Genomic DNA, 17,582 nt, shown 5'->3' with positions numbered 1-17,582 from the left:
GGTCACAATTTCTATTATGGGTATATTTACAAATAGTTTATGAAGGGTTAGTACATGATTAACAGCATGTTATGGACAGGATTCATATGTGCTAAACACGGTCATAAGCACAGCGGTAGAAGATGATGTCGTTGATTACAAGCCTTGGTTATAAGCAACCTATTGAGTCCCTGGACTTTGACAATCACTTAACCATTTATTAAAACAGCTGTAAATCATATGAAATATTTATACATGTATTCTTAAACTGTAAAACTGGCCAGGAGTAAACTTAGGCTGGGAACTAGAAGAAAGTTTCTAGCCATCTGATGAGTGAGTTTCTGGAACAGCCTTCCAAAAGGAACAGCAGGAGCAAGAAACCTAATGTTGTAAAATGGAGCTTGATAAATTTTTGAAGGGGATTATATGATGGGATTACCTGTGATAGCAGGGAACTGGATACAATGACCCAAGAGGTCCCTTCCAGTCCTATGTTCTTATAAAATGTGACTTCTAAAACATATAATAATTATTACTAATACTAATTATTAATAAATGCAAACAACCCTGCAAAGCAAAGACAAACCATCTCAATAGAGTAGGGCAAGAAAGAACACCGAGAAATGTGACTGCAGCCTGCTCGGTGGTAGGTTACTTGACACCAGATAAATGTAAAATAAACATTAACCATGTGTCTATAACCATGGCACTATTTGTTTTGTTAAGATTGCAGATGTCAGTACTGAGGTGACATTTTAGGGCTTCTCTGTTACGGGAGACCAGAGAAGACAAACTATTTGACAACGCTCCTCTTCACAATTGATAGCTTAAGGCAGAGAGTAAGACTAGGAGTTAAAGGCAGGAGCAGGAGACAGAACTAGACATTTTTGCAAACTGGGAAGAGATTACTAGCCAGGGAACCCAGGGGTCCATTTCAAGACCACTCTGTTATTCACCACCTGCCCTCAACCTCCATGGCCAGAGATGGTCTCTAGCAGCAGGACCAGCATCATTCTGCTGTGCAAAGATAGGGCAGGAATTGAGAGGGACCACACGATCTACTGCCACATGGAAGCTGCTCTCTTTCCACCGTTTCTGGAGGGGTCACAGAAGGAATGTGGGAACCCTGGTACCCTCACGGCTTCAGTAGCAGCCCCAGAGCAGTTCTGCCACTGGGGGGAAGAATTATTTCCCTCGCTCCCTCACATACATCTCCACAGTGCCCAGACGGGCTACTTAGGGGCTTGGGGAGAGGATTTAGATGAGGTTACAGCGAGGTTGGGTTGCTTGGCTGAGCAGTACAGTGGCCCAGTGCATTAAGCATTGGCTACGGACCTAAGCAGTGTGGGTTGTAGTCTTAGGTCCAATGCTTAGTTTGCTAACGTGGTCCTAGCATTTGGAGTGAAGGTGGACTGTGCAGCCCATGCACGTGTGGCTAATTTGGCTACTTGGAGTGGGATTTTCAAAAGCACTTAGCACTGGCCTAACTCTGGTCTAGGGAAGTCAGTTGGGAGACTCTTATGGGATACAATAGGAGCAGAGCTAGCCAGTGCTTTTGAAACCACCCTGCCACTGAATGTGCGTATCTTTTCAAATGTGCATTGAATGAGGCCAGCTCTGAAGGAGACTTTATGAGCTCGGTCAGTAGTGCTCACTCGTGTCTGATGACAGATTTAAACCTATGCTTCCCTTTAGATCCATAGATTTTAAGGCCAGAAGAGCCTATTATAACCGTCTAATTCAACCTTCTACACAACACAGGCCAGAGATCCTCACCCATTGATTCCTGCTTCAAGCCCATATCTTGTGGTTGAGCTAGAGCATGTCCTTAGGCTGGAAGTTTCAGGAGAAGAGATTCTTGCATGAGATTATTATATTATTATCATTTAGTATTTGTATTACAGTAGTGCAGGAAGGCCCCATCCAAGATAGGGACACCATTGTGCTGGACACTAGTGCATCTGGTCAGGCCATAAATATTGCAAGCACAGCTCTCCTTGGGAGATATTGCTGCTTCTGGTCCTGACAAGAAGCCAGACAGGACCAAATAAAAAATGAAAAGGGAAAAAGGAAAATAAATTCCTATTTTCTGAACACATCAAAGGTTCAGGGTTTGGCATAAGTTCAGGTGGGCTCTTATTTTAACCAAGTTGTTTTTCTCGTGTCACTAGCGGAGATGAACCCCTGTAAGCCTTCTGTGTTTCATCACCTAGTTTCTTTCTTCTATCTGAGGATTCCACTCTTGTACACTTGCATGGTTTCTGGAACTTTGCTGGGTTTGGGTTAAACCTGGAACAGGCTGAAGGAGTATGGCGTATGTCAAACAAAATGCATTTCTGTTTTATTATCCAGATTGCAACTACATATAATCCTTATCAGGGCACTGATATGTGTATGGGCCTAACTATGCATGGGGTGATCTTGAGTAAACTTAGACTTACTTAGAAAGAGCTTTCCCTGCTCCAGGTGTGCTATAGAGACACAGAAATGCTCTCTAGACTCTGCTCTCAGGGCCCCGCTCTGAGTGGCTGGTGATTCCTGTTGTGTTTGATGATGGAATAAATGGGCCCAGGGAGTCACAACCCTCACAGACACAGGGACCTAGATCCTCCACTGAGGCAGCAGGGTGGTAGCAGGCATTCCGTCACAACTTCCCGAACCTCAGACCAGCTATCTGCCAGCCCTGAAATGCCACGAAAGAGCTGAGCTCATGAGATTTCCAGCCAGTCTCCCTTACCCAAGAAGTTTGGAGAAGCAGCTAAACTCCCAGGGGAAACTGGGTTTGATGTGGCAGAGCTATGAGAAAGAACAATAGTTTCTATACAAGCTCTTCAAAAGCTGCAATCCAGCAAAGTATATAAACCTATATGTAACTTGAAGCATAGAGCAGCCCTGTGATGTAGTGGGATTGCGCCGGAATGGCATACCGGCACTTTTGCTGCATGGAGGATGCCATTTTGTTCTCAAAATGGCATCCTACACACAGCATAACCTCGCATGCACTATGTGTCCGAGGTCATGGCCTATAGAGGATACCATTTTGTAGAGCAAAATGGCATCCTCTGCACAGCGTGACCTTGCATACTCTGTGCGTCTGAGGCCATGCTGGCAGGGGTGTTCCCATGCTTGGGGCATTCTGATATTACCAGTACTTGCCCATTCATAACTACACCCCGGGAGTAGCCCTACTTGACATCAATGGGACTATTCACATATTTAAAGTTACACACAAGCTTAAGTACTTTGCTGGAGTGGGAACTAAGGACCTGCTCCAAAACCCACTGAAGTCAACAGGAAGACTCCCACTGAGTTCAGTAGGCTTTGCATCAGGACCTGAACTTGTACACTCAGATTTTCAAAGCTGACTAAGGGAATTGGAGACCCAGCTCTCATTTGGCGCTTTGAAGATGCCCCCCTTAAAGAAGGCAGCAGAGGGTGTGTGTAGCTGGTTTAGATGCTTAGTGGAACATGCATGGGCTGAACAAAGTATCTAGAAGAACCCTGGGTTCATTCACTGACAGTTGGGGTGGTGCATAGCACCATGAGCTGAACAACTGTACACCAGCCACCCAAAGTAGCCAGGCTGGTTGTACATTGCTTTATGAGTAAAGAAAGCACATTTGCTTGAGCCCTTTCTAAGAGAATGAAAAGGCTCCAGATATCCAAAAGAATATCCACACCACAATAAGTAAACTAAAGCTGTGCTCAGCACCAGATTCAAACTTCCTTCCCCACATTTTTGCACTGTTTGGTTGGGGGCCATCTCTAGGCAAAACATGTTTAACAGAGAGGGGAAAATACTGAAAAGCACACCCTTACAATGACCATGCCTGAGAACACTCATTCTGGGGGCATGCTAAAATCAGACATTTGCTAGAGAGGAGAGAGCTGATTCAGAGAAGGGAAGGAACTCTGACACAATAGCTGTCTAGTAAGGTTTCCTGTCTGTCCTGGTTTTAGCCCATGTGTGTGAGGAAAGCCTTTTGCATGGCATTTTGGAAGGGTGCTTCCAAATCTGTTCCAACCAAACCAAGTGCAAAGGGAGGAGAAAATGTAACATTCAGCAACAGGAAGGGAACCATTTGGAACTTCAGAATGGGAGTTGAGTTGGTCTGAGTTGTGAGTAACTTTTTATTTAATCAAAACCAATTTCCCCCTCTGTTGTGAAATGACTCCTGTGTGTGACACTGGCCAATTTATTGTGGCAGTTCCTAAAGCATAATAGGCTGTAGCCTGCCACTTGCTGCTGATGGTCTGCAAAACAAATCCAGTGATATCACGGAAATGTAACTATTCAGTTACCCAAAGAGATGGACACATGAGACGTCTACAGGCCTGAACCAAATAATCGTCCTGCCCTCCCCCGGTCACACTTTTCTGCTTTCTACTCTTTCACTGGTGTTAGAAACTACCACACATTTCACCTTACAGTGTTGGAAACCTAAACATGGGAAATACCAGAGACAGCTATGTAAATACAAAGTGCGGGCAGTAGGCGGGGGAAGTTGCCACAACAAAGGATCTCTCTTAGATTTTAACCCCAGTTGGGTTTCTCCCTTCCCTCCCCCATGTTCGGCCCACCTTAAAAAAAGAGACAGGAGAGAAATAAATATGTAAAAAAATGAACCTAGTTGAAAGTGGTCAATCTTCATGCTGCTGTTGTTCATGGTGCCGAAAATTGTGATGACTGAGATTTTCCTTGTGGCCATCTTGCAGAAACTCTCCAGGTATTCGTCTCGCTGTTGCACGTACATAGTGGTGTCGGCCGTGGGGGTCGTGATCAGCTAGGGGATGGCAGAGACAAAGAGTTTGATTAGTTTCAGAACAAAGCCATAGCGAGCCCCTATGTCAGAGGAGCAGCTCTCCAAAGAAGAACAGCATCTTAGTGCTTGCCCCCTGAGGTTTCTTTTCCACACAATAGCCAGCAGCTCAGGAACTTACATTTATTTGTTTAGGGATAGATTGTGTCTTTAGGCCCAGCCCCGAGCAAAAGGTGATAGGTCAGCTAGAGGAATAGCCCCAGAGACACCCCTCCAAGACACAGTCACTCTGATGCTCCCCTGTTGTGCTGGTAGGAGCGAAGTACGTTGCTACAGACTTTACAAGGAACAACATACTCCCCTCTTACATCTTTGTCTTTCTGAATCCAGTCAGTTCTCCAGCCCAACCCATCGAGGCGGGAGTAGGCCGACACACCCTCACATCCATTTGTTTATAGAGGCGAGAACACTGGGTACATAGCCTCAGATCATCAAAGGTATTGAGGTGCCTAGCTCCCACTGATTTCAATGGGAGTTATGTGCCTAAATACCTTTGAGGATCTAAGCCAGGGGTTGGCAACCTTTGGCACATGGCCTGTCAGGGTAATCCACTGATGGGCGGCGAGACATTTTGTTTACGTTGACCATCTGCAGGCATGGCCCCCCGCAGCTCCTAGTGGCCGCGGTTCGCCATTCCCAGCCAAAGGGAGCTGTGGGAAGTGGCGTGGGCTCCAGGGACTTGCTGGCTGCTGCTTCGCACAGCTCCTATTGGCCTGGAACCATGGCCACTGGGAGCTGCAGGGGGCTGTGCCTGTGGACAGTCAATGTAAACAAAATGTCTTGCAGCCTGCCAATTAATTACCCTGCAGGTTACTAGAGGTCCCTCTACTAACCTGCATGGTTGCATTAGATCCGTGCACCATCTACCTCATAGTTAGCCAAAAACACTTGGAAATTCCCACTTGTAGGCCTTATTTAATTTGTTGAGCAAGGAGGGAGGGGAAAGATATGTAAAGTGGTGTGGGGCGGGGCAGGAGGAAATGATTACAGTAGAATAAAAAAATCTTTTAGGTTCACACCAATGCCTCCTCAAGTGTTTTCCAAAAGATACAGGTGTGGGAGGTGAGATGGCAGCTGTTTAACTACACAGCAACACCACACAACAGTTTAGGATGGGAAGTGGAGGAGAATCCTGCATCCACTTGAAACAGAATAGTTCTAACTAGAGCTAGACTCTGTCCAAAATCCCCAGATCCCAACGCCGCTGAACACTGGGGGAGTTGAAATCTGGAGCCAAATTTTGTGGTTTAGGCTTATCACAAGACATAATATTGTCTTAACTGTGTAAGGCTTTCTGGGATACTTTGTATGAAACATGCTTTATAAATACAGTTTATCAGTACATTCAGTTACAAGGACGAGCTATAGGCCTATAGGGCCTGAGTCTCATTTATATTGAAGCCCCTTTACATCACCCTGGTGATGAAAAAGTGCTTTAGTGTAAATGAGAATCAGGCCCATAGAGGTTATATGAACACAAGACGATTTGATTACTGATCTATAGCACAAGTCATGTTACTTTAAAGTTGCAGTAAAATGCTTAAAAAGAAGTATTTTAAATATTGTTTGAGAACTCAAATAAGTACCAGAAAACGAGCCAGGTTCTGCTCCCAGTTTCATAGCCAGTGTGTGGATATGAATGCAGAATTTGGCCCAGTGTAACTGTATGGGTATAAGTGAGCAACGAATTTGTCTCACTCTGGCAAATCTTGTCAGATAAAGTGGGAAGCATTTCAGAGGCAAAGCAAACCTCAAATCATAGCTTTAAAATAGCCTGGCATTCTCTGCAAAACAAACTGGCTGTATTTTAAAGAATCCTTATTGAGGTTGCAGGAAAAAAACAACCCAATGTGTAGAAAGAACAGTAAATATGGCAAGCGACCAGCTTGGCTTAACAGTGAAATCCTTGCTGACCTTAAACGCAAAAAAGAAGCTTACAAGAAGTGGAAGATTGGACAAATGACCAGGGAGGAGTATAAAAATATTGCTCAGGCATGCAGGAGTGAAATCAGGAAGGCCAAATCACACTTGGAATTGCAGCTAGCAAGAGATATTAAGAGTAACAAGAAGGGTTTCTTCAGGTATGTTATCAACAAGAAGAAAGTCAAGGAAAGTGTGGGCCCCTTACTGAATGAGGGAGGCCACCTAGTAACAGAGGATGTGGAAAAAGCTAATGTACTCAATGATTTTTTTGCCTCTGTCTTCACGAACAAGGTCAGCTCCCAGACTGCTGCACTGGGCAGCACAGTATGGGGAGAAGGTGATCAGCCTTTTGGGAGAAAGAAGTGGTTCGGGACTATTTAGAAAAACTGGACGAGGACAAGTCCATGGGGCCGGATGCACTGCATCCAAGGGTGCTAAAGGAGTTGGTGGATGTGATTGCAGAGCCATTGGCCATTATCTTTGAAAACTCATGGCGATCGGGGGAGGTCCTGGATGACTGGAAAAAGGCTAATGTAGTGCCCATCTTTAAAAAAGGGAAGAAGGAGGATCCGGGGAGCTACAGGCCAGTCAGCCTCACCTCAGTCCCTGGAAAAATCATGGAGCAGATCCTCAAGGAATCAGTTCTGAAGCACTTAGAGGCGAGGAAAGTGATCAGGAACAGTCAACATGGCTTCATCAAGGGCAAGTCATTCCTGACTAACCTAATTGCCTTCTATGAGGAGATAACTGACTCTGTGGATGAGGGGAAAGCAGTGGATGTGTTATTCCTTGACTTTAGCAAAGCTTTTGATACGGTCTCCCACAGTATTCTTGCCAGCAAGTTAAAGAAGTATGGGCTGGATGAATGGACTATAAGGTGGATAGAAAGCTGGCTAGATTGTCGGGCTCAATGGGTAGTGATCAACGGCTCCATGTCTAATTGGCAGCTGGTTTCAAGTGGAGTGCCCCAGGGGTCGGTCCTGGGACTGGTTTTGTTCAATATCTTCATTAATGATCTGGAGGATGGCATGGACTGCACTCTCAGCAAGTTTGCAGATGACACTAAACTGGGAGGAGTGGTAGATACGCTGGACGGTAGGGATAGGATACAGAGGGACCTAGACAAATTAGAGGATTGGGCCAAAAGAAACCTGATGAGGTTCAACAAGGACAAGAGTCCTGCACTTAGGATGGAAGAATCCCATGCACTGTTACAGACTAGGGACCGAATGGCTAGGAGGCAGTTCTGCAGAAAAGGACCTGGGGTTACAGTGGATGAGAAGCTGGATATGAGTCAACAGTGTGCCCTTGTTGCCAAGAAGGCTAATGGCATTTTGGGCTGTATAAGTAGGGGCATTGCCAGCAGATCGAGGGACCTGATCATTCCCCTCTATTCGACATTGGTGAGGCCTCATCTGGAGTATTGTGTTCAGTTTTGGGCCCCACGCTACAAGAAGGATGTGGAAAAATTGGAAAGAGTCCAATGGAGGGCAACAAAAATGATTAGGGGGCTGGAACACATGACTTAAGAGGAGAGGCTGAGGGAACTGGGATTGTTTAGTCTGCAGAAGAGAAGAAGGAGGGGGGATTTGATAGCTGCTTTCAACTACCAGAAAGGGGGTTCCAAAGAGGATGGATCTAGACTGTTCTCAGTGGTACCAGATGACAGAACAAGGAGTAATGGTCTCAAGTTGCAGTGGGGGAGGAGGGTGGTGAAGCACTGGAATGAGTTACCTAGGGAGGTGGTGGATTCTCCTTCCTTAGAGGTTTTTAAGGTCAGGCTTGACAAAGCCCTGGCTGGGATGATTTAGTTGGGAATTGGTCCTGCTTTGTGCAGGGGGTTGGACTAGATGACTTCCTGAGGTCCCTTCCAACCCTGATATTCTATGATTCTATGAAACAGGGATTTACTTATTGGTTTAATTTTAGGTTGCATTTTAACTGCTACTTGCCTATGTCGCGTGTGTGTGTGTGTGTGTGTGTGTGTGTGTGTGTGTGAATGAAATGCTACATAAAACCCTCAGTCTCCACTTCATCACCACAGAATAACACACAAAAACCAAACTCCCTCAGGCAAAACTTTCTGACCACAGATCTGAACCAGGGTGGGGTTTCAAAATCCAGATCAAGATGTGGATACAGATTTTACAGCAGTTCCCTATATCTATTAAGGGATGAACCAAAGCCCTTGCTCTGAACACCCTACAAACTTTTGGACATTTGAAATTCAGATCAGAATCTGCAATTTGGGCCCAGCTCTCTGTTTAGCCAGTTATAGCACTTAACCCGCCCCTATGAAGTGGCTGGTTGAACCACCATAAGCAGCGATTCTCTCTCTAACTTCACGTTCGGGGGGAGGATTGAGACAGGATCTTTTGGAGCCAGGCCCCGTCATCCGAGTGGCCCAAAGGGAACAGTGTAGCAGAGCAGTGGGAAACTGCACTGGCAGAGCTGATACTAGAGAGACCTGGGCTGATTCTTTTGGGAGGAAGATCAAGGACTCGGGAATGTAAGAGAACTGTACATCTGGGGCAATTGACTGGGAGAATTGGACCCGAGAGGAAGAGATAGCAGAGCTGGATAGAAAAGTCTGCTTGGGGAAAAGGGTGCAAGAGAAAGAGTGCAAAGAAAGGTGGTTTTTATTTTAAGGGGCCTGAAATGTCAGTAGATCCAGATTTCAGTTACCTTTAATCTACCTTGTGCATGTGTCACATAAAACAAAGGCAGAGCCATGTGCTGTATCTTTAATATCACCTCCATTAATGACTACTGCATAATGAATCTAGCTTCCAGGAGGAGGAGACTATTGGTAGTACCGGACTGTGACAAATTCTAATGCAGCTTAGTAGCAGTGTTTGCCTGCAGCCTGTTCCGGCCCGACTACCCGAGACTGGATGACTCATTTCATATCTGAGCTCCAGCTGAGAAGTGATCTGAGATCGGGAGATTCAAATTCCAGACTGAGTGATGAGTCACCATGGTCCTTCAGGGAGGAAAGCAGTGGCTGTCCGGCTTCTGTGATTTCTATTCTGTACTCGTCTCTTTTTTTGGCCTGATGTGACACTAATTTTTGGAAGCCACAACGTTCAGAACTAAAGCCAGGTTTCAAAGACCCTAAACTTCAGGGCAGTTCTGATCTGTGGTCTTCGTTTGGCCAAGTATTAAGACCAGGGTCATTTGCAAAATTCAGATTCCCTAGGGTCAGGTTTTTTCAAACACATGGTCCCCTCCCTGTTTCCAAAATTCAGTGCTGTTCAAATCTGCTGTTTTGGTTTGGATCTCTCTCTCTTTCTAGAGCAGTGAGTCCCAAACTAGGACCACCGCTTGTTCAGGGAAAGCCCCTGGCAGGCCGGGCCGGTTTGTTTACCTGCCGCGTCCGCAGGTTCGGCCGATCGCGGCTCCCACTGGCTGTGGTTCGCCGCTCCAGGCCAATGGGGACTGCAGGAAGTGGTGCGGGCTGAGGGACGTGCTGGCCGCCCTTCCTGTAGCCCCCATTGGCCTGGAGCAGTGAACCGCGGCCAGTGGGAGCCGCGATCGGCCGAACCTGCGGATGCGGCAGGTAAACAAACCGGCTCGGCCTACCAGAGGCTTTCCCTGACCAAGCGGCGACCCTAGTTTGAGATCCACTGCTCTAGCGCATTTATTCCTTTTAGCCCTGCAGAGCTAATACAACGAGGGGAGAGAAAGTTGGATTCTGTGCTGTCTCATGCATCATCAGCGGAACTGTCAACTGAACTCCCATGGCAGATGGCAGAATCTTTGTTACAGGCAATGGTATAAGGGGCAGAAGAGCCTGGCTGGATTTTTGGAGCCCTGGTGCTGTTGGTGATACCGGCCACTGAAAAATCCTTGTAAACTGAGCTAACCTGTGAGACTGAATGAGAACTCCCACAATGCTATTTTTCAAAGAGCTACTTTTCAAAATGAACCTTTAAAGCGAATGCTGCCTACCAAAGAAATCATTTGAACTGGGGCTAAATTGTTCCCTTTCACAGGTGAAATGTTTTTAGAAACATACAATGGAAAAACATACAATATTATTAAACCCTGGGAGAAGCAGCTCCAGGCTGTGCTCAGTTTCTAAGCCTGGAACCTCACTTGAAGAGCCTGTTGTAATTAAACTAGCATAGGGTGGGCTCGCCAGAGAAACCTGAATGCCCAATTCCCATCAGAAATTAATGGCAGCTTTGAAAATTCTACCTTCAGCATGTATATGTGCAAGCATGTGTGCATATATACATGCTCACACATGCCCACAAGCAGTGCCCAACCACTTGGCCTGTTTCCAGAGTTTAGACACTAGCATCGCTATGAAACAGATGTCAGCTGGCAGAGCATGCTGGGAACTGGAATGTAGTGGGTAGTGGTAACACCAGCAAGCATCCCAATTTGGTTGATGGACAAAACCCACATTGCAACCTCATTTCATTAATCATCCGAGATATAGAGCCCATCACCCTACAGAGCCAAAACCAGGATGGCTGTTTGGTAGCTCCAGGCAAAGCGAATGAGAAGGCTCCGGTCCAATTCCTCACAGACTGCTGTCCACCATATCAAGTATCAGAGGGGTAGCCGTGTTAGTCTGGATCTGTAAAAAGCAACAGAGAGTCCTGTGGCACCTTTAAGACTAGCAGTTGTATTGGAGCATAAGCTTTCGTGGGTGCTCCATGTGTCTGACGAAGTGGGTATTCACCCATGAAAGCTTATGCTCCAATACATCTGTTAGTCTTAAAGATGCCACAGGACTCTCAGTCACCATATCAAAGATGCCAACATGATTGTGCCCTTTATTGGCTGTTGCAGCAGAAGGTCAAGGACTGAATGGGCCATGGATGATGAACTCCCCTTTCGCCCGAGAGAGAGTCCCACCAATGCAAGGTTAAGAACAGGCACAGTGCAGAGGGCATTGATGCAAGCTTCCCCACTGGAGGCCTTTGTCTCCAAAGCTGTCAGGCTGGTACCTTTCACCGCCATTGTAAAAAACAATGTTAAAAAAAATAACCCCGCCCCAGATTTCCCATTCACTACAGTCTCACTATGGGGAGAATTATTTTAATGGCTAAGGTGATAATGCTCAGGAACATGCTACTTACAATGAGTCGCCGTTTGCCTTCAAAAAAATCCAGGAGGTTTGTCACCGATTTCCTGGAGGGCTGAACGAAAGGCTTTGTGTTTGGCTTCAGGTGGCCCTCATTCTCAGTCCTGCTCCCCTTCTTGTTTTTCTTGCTGCGGTCTTTGTCCTGCTTGGTCTTCTTCTCAGCTTTGTCCTTCTTGGCCTGCTTCTCGCTCTTCTGCAGCTTATCAGGTCTCTCCTTCTTCTTCTTCTTCTCAGGCTTGTCTGGTCGGTCGTGCTTCTTTGGCTCTTTCCCTTTCTTCGGCGGGACATTCCCTGCTGCGATCTCTTGCTCCAAGTGGGGGACAGCAGGCTTGCTTGGGTCATATTTATCCTCGTATTCATTGCTCAGGATCTTTTCCTGGGTTCTCTTTTTAGGTGGCTTGGCTTTGGCTGGTTTGTGTTGGCCTGGTGTGACACTGGGATCCCGGTGTATATAGTCTTTCCGGTCTGTACGGTTGTCTCTAAATCTACCTGTGTTTGCCCTCGTGTAGTGCTCTGAGGCGGCCAGGAGAGCCTCTGTGTAGCTGTCGTAGCTGGCAACTTTGCCAGGTCTCCGGGTGGCTACTGGGTGTCTCTCCGGGTGACCATGCTGCCTGTCTCTGCGGTTCTCATTCCACACAGGGGAGTAGAAATCATCAGTGGCTGTTCCCCGCGGGGCAGTTGCCTCGGGCGCTGTGGGCAGCCTATCATAGTCGGAAGTGGTGTGTGACTTTGTGGTCCAAGTTCTCTGAGTGGTCGGAAGGGGTGTGGCTGTGGTGATAGGTCTGCTCGGCATCATCACTGTGCGGGTGGTTGCCTGGGTAGTGGTGGTTGTGGGAGGGAGGGTGCTGCCCCTCGTTGTAGGGGGAGGAGGAGCCACTGGGGTCGTGATTAGTTTCCTCACTGTTTTGCTCCTTGTTGGCTGAGCATTGCTTCTCCTTGGCTCCTCCTTCCTTACCGACAGCTGGACTTGTCCACCACTTGATGTAGGTCTGGTGCTGCCACCATTGTTACTTTCCTCCACCACTTGCCCCTCCACCCCGACAGCTTTGCATTTCTGGATGAAACCCTTTTGCCTCATCTTCTCGATTTTCCTGATGGGGCTCTGGTCGATGACTTCGTACATGGCCTCTAGCCTTACAGGGTAAGGGTACCTTTCCTCCACCTGTAGGGTCTTCTTCAGCAGCACCATGCCAAATTTCCCCTTCTCCAGTTTCAGAAAGCTCATGAGCTTAGGGATGAGGCTGGGATCTAGAGGCTGCTCCAGGATTTTCCCTTCGCTGGTTATCCTCCTGACTTTCCCTCCTTCCTCCCCTTCCTCATGGAACAACACAATCTGCTGGATGTGCCTCTCGGCCAGTTCGCAGTAGACATCGCTCTTAAGCAGGCTCATCATGAGCCGGTAGTAGCCTTCAGAGGCATGAGGGGCAGAGATGACCCAGACTCTGTTCTTGCCGGCAAAGCTGGCCAGGACATTGGGAGAACTGGACCCTGAAGGGAAACGTACAATCCGTGACCGAGACACGGCAGACTTCCCCTCGTCCTTGATCATCTCAGGCTGGGGATGTTTGGCCGCAGTGGTGTGTCTCTGCGTCTGCCTTACTCTGGCCCTGACTCTCCTGGCCTGGGCCGGCACTTCATCTCGCAGCAGGTCAGGTTGTACATTTTTTGATGCTGGAGTATCCCTCTTGGCAACAGGACGTTGGAGATTCCCCATTGAAGGCGTCCAACTACTCTGGGATGCCTCCGACCTTCTCAGGAAGGACAGCGATCCATTGCTAGCCCTGTGAGAGAGAGGCAAGTAACTAATTCCATGGTTCCCTCTGTCTGCTAGCCTCACGGTCTTCTCAGAGTCACACACTAGCCATGTTGCCCACAGCATGGCTAAACTCAGAATGAGTGTCCAGTTCATTGTGCAATCCACTTCAAAAGAAATGAGGAGAAAAGTTAAATGTTAATAGTAGAATTTTAGATATAGACATAGACAGATATATCTTGCACTTTCTTAGTGACCAGAGAGCAACACATACACTGTGAAGTTTCAGTTATATAAAGTACTAAATACAACTTAGTCCTGTCATGGTATTTCTATAAAAACTTTGGAGGCTATTTCTAGAAAAGCACAGAGTAGATTAATTTAGGCCAAAAATGAGATAATCAGTCTATAATATGAATCTATATATCTATCTATCCAAATAAGTCAAAAAATACAATAATTATGTTTACATCACACACAGACACACACACACACACACACACACACACAGTGGTTCACAGAGGTGGTAAGCCAAGAGTTTGTTTTTAACTTAAAACTTACCCTCTCAGGAAAGTTTCTGTTCAAGATCCGTGTACCCCAGCCCTTTCTTTAGAGGGAGAGCAATGCCATGGAGTTTTGCTGCAGCTCACTGGTTTTTATGTAACAAAACAGACTCCAGAGAATGTCCGGTTCACTGTGGAGCTTTTACTTTTTTGTTTTTCTTCACCTTCTTGACAAGTGGGATGAAGTGAAAGGAAATTTCCTTTGTGATCTTTGCTGCTCCATTTACCTGCAGGTCTGTCTTGTTTCTGTATCAGTCACACACACAGAGAGACACATTTCATCTAATAAAAGTGAACTCTCAGCTGTTTCTGAATCTCTCTCTCTCTTTTAAAGTTTCATGATCCTTCTAATCACTCCTTTCCTCCTCACTCTAGTTTAGCTCCTTTGTTTCCAGAGAGAAAAAGCCCTGGGATTAATATATTTTCCAGGCTGAAGCAAAACACAGGAATGCGATGTTGAGAAAAGAAGCCCTCTTTAGCCTGCTCTTTATCGCCCCACTTTTTTTCCCAATCTTTTCTTTTTCTTCTTCTTCCTTTTTGCTAGATGTGATTCCAGAAATGTCAGGATAACCTCATCCCTGCTCTAAACCAAACTCAAACAGCAGCCACCACTGGAAATGAGGGAAACTTCACTAAGAATTTAACAGATCAGCAGAACACCGCCTCCTTCCCACTTCAACTCACTGAGGGAGGGCGGAGGAAATTTCTTAGGGGGTTGAAACGTTTCACATCATCATCATAAATCACTTTAGAAAAGGATGACTGCGACCTTAACTCTTTAAGCACCTCAAGCTCTCATACTGGCTTGACCTTCCCCCCTAGCCCTCCCTTCCTTGTCTTCTTTTCTCATTCCACTAAACTGACACTATCAAGTTAAAAATTACATGCTTAAGAAACTCATTTCCTTACCTGTGTTAATAACAGCACATTAGATAGTTAAAAGCTGAGAGAGTTTTTCTTAAAACCTGATTTCCTCCCCCCATTTTTACTGTTTGTTTATTTTCTATATTTCAATCCGGAAAATAAAAAGAGACCAGTCAATTTCACCTTAGTTTCTAGTCAATGCCTCTTTTATATTCTCATACACAATTGCTGTAGTCTTTAATTTGCAAACAACCAAGGGGTCAGTTGATTTTTAAAAACTGGATCAAAAAATTTAAATACATATTTATATTAATTTTGATTCACAGAAGTGTGCATTATGCAAGTCAAAAACAAAAAGATGCAAACTTGCAGAGAGAGATGTGCAAAGACCAGATCTCCAGCTGGTGTAAATTGGTGTAGATCTATTGACTGCAGATCCTCAGCTGGTGTAAACTGGCATAGCTCCATTGCAAACAGACATACTAAGCTGATTTATACCAGCTGAAGATTTGGTCCACAGACTCTTGACTAATACCCAAGAGGTGGTGAAACATCACATCTTGGTAATTGATATACAACACTTAAAAGTACTAGAATGGAAACACTGCTATTGCTCTTTGATTTGGAAAAGATGATGATGATGATCATCATAATTCCTATTTACAAAGCCTAGTTTTATTTACAAATCCTAGATGAAATGTTTGATCAAATTTAAGTGGCCTTTTAAAAAAATGTAACACTCTACACTTTCCCCCTCTGTTTCAAAGTATTTGCATATTCATTCTCTCTCTGTCTCTTCTTTGCTTTGTTTTTGTTTTAAGTTGGCAAGTGCTGTGGAAAACATTGCTGGTGTTTTTATTTTACGCTCATATGGGTGCAATGTTACATTTCTGTGGTTCATGGGTTGCTCTTGATGTAGGGCTGGATCCTGCAATGTGCCATTAATCTCTTAATAGGAGTGGAGAGCATTCACCCGCAACCCCCTCCAGGATCAGGCTTAATAAGAGAAGCTCATTGCAAAGCAATGTGTTGGAGACAAACAACAGTGGCTGGACCAGTGCCCCTGGTGCGTTGTTCCCTGGCTAGCTGGAGTTGGGAGGGCTGTGTCTCTCCACCGAGCTCCCAACTCTGGCACAGTGAGATGTCAAGGGTTTTTGATGAGCTCAGAAGAGCTGCCTGTCTAGACTTCCTCAGCCAAGGAGAAGCCACCATGCGTGGCACAGGGTCACGATGTAGATCTGTTGGGGCAGATCTATTGACTGCAGTAGTTAGGGATTGTCCAACTGTATATTCTATTACACTAATATGCTGAGACATTTGTAGGAATGTGATTTACTCCCACAATATTCTGATAAAAAATTAGCACTATGCAAAATCAATGTAGCCCAGTTCAAAACTTGGTTAACTGATAGATCTCAAAAAGTAATTGTAAATGGGAAGTAATCATCCAGCAGGGGTGTTTCTAATGGGGTCCTTCAGGGACCTGTCCTTGACCCAATCCTTTTCAATATCTTTATCAGTACTGTAAAATTTGCAGATGACACAGATATTGGTGGAGATATAAATAATGATGGGCATAGATCAGCTAAACAGGCTGATTTGGGTCACTTGTTAAGGTGGACTCATTTGAACAGTGTATGTTTCAAAAGAGCCAAATGCAGCATTGTGCATCTAGGAACAAAGAATGTAAGACACATTTATAGGATGAAGGACTGTATCCTGGAAAGCAGTGACTCTGAAAAGGATTTAGCAGTCATGATTGATAACCAAATGAACATGAGCTTCCTATGTGATGCAGTAGTTAAGAGGGTGAATGTGATCTGTGGCTGTATAAGCATGGGAATATCAAGTATGATTAGGAAGGTAATATTACCTCTGTATGCAGCATTAGTGAGGCCATTACTGGAATACTGTGTCCAGTTTTGGCATCCACACTTCAAAAAGGATGTTGGAAAATTGGAAAGGGTTCAGAAAATAGCTACTAGAATGATTAGAGGTCTGGAAAATATGTCTTATAGTGAGAAACTAAAGCAACTCAATCTATTTAGTTTAGCTAAGAGATGCTTAAGACGTGGTCATAGTCTATAAGTACCTCCATGAGGAAGAGATTTCTGAAAGTAGACAATTCTTTAATCTAGCAGAAAAAGGCATTATGAGAGGCAGTGGTTGGAAGATGGAGCTAAACAAATTCAGACTAGAGATAAAGTGCACACTTTTAACAGGGAGGGTAATTAACTCTTGGAACAAATTACCTAGAGAGGTGGTGGATTCTCCATCACTGGAAGTCTAAGTCAAGAATACTCTAACTCAACAGATATTATGGGCCTGATGCAGAAATTTTGGGTGAGGTTGTATGCTTTGTGTTATGGAGAAGGCCAGATTAGATCATAATGGTCCTTTCTGGCCTTGAAATCTATGAATGGATGAACTGTTTGGCTAAACTAAGGAGCTGCCTCAAAACGTCTAAAAAATGGATGGAGATTCAGAAAAATTTAATTAAACACTGTCCAGTAGTTTTCACGTCCACGTGGCCCCGTGTATTATCTGGAAGTGGCCAGGACTGGAGATGCCATCTTATAGCA

At 45.4% G+C, this 17,582-nt stretch overlaps 1 protein-coding gene across 1 annotated transcript in view; it reads right to left on the bottom strand.

The window, feature by feature from the left end:
- CCDC80 (coiled-coil domain containing 80) overlaps positions 1-14,811 on the bottom strand; it is a 29,916-nt gene extending 15,105 nt beyond the window's left edge. Inside the window, exons 1-3 of the mRNA XM_034789498.1 lie at positions 14,135-14,811; positions 11,816-13,740; positions 4,607-4,763 (exon numbers count right to left, since the gene is read on the bottom strand). Of these exons, the coding sequence (XP_034645389.1) occupies positions 4,607-4,763; positions 11,816-13,729 (2,071 nt within the window). The 5' untranslated portion in view covers positions 13,730-13,740; positions 14,135-14,811. The remainder of the gene's footprint in view (positions 1-4,606; positions 4,764-11,815; positions 13,741-14,134) is intronic.
- Between the last annotated feature and the right edge of the window lie 2,771 nt (positions 14,812-17,582).

This window comes from Trachemys scripta, chromosome 1, assembly GCF_013100865.1.
Source record: "Trachemys scripta elegans isolate TJP31775 chromosome 1, CAS_Tse_1.0, whole genome shotgun sequence".
Lineage (NCBI taxonomy): Eukaryota > Metazoa > Chordata > Testudines > Emydidae > Trachemys > Trachemys scripta.
The sequence above is the reverse complement of the archived record's forward strand: the minus strand, read 5'-3'. Positions and strand labels throughout refer to the sequence as shown.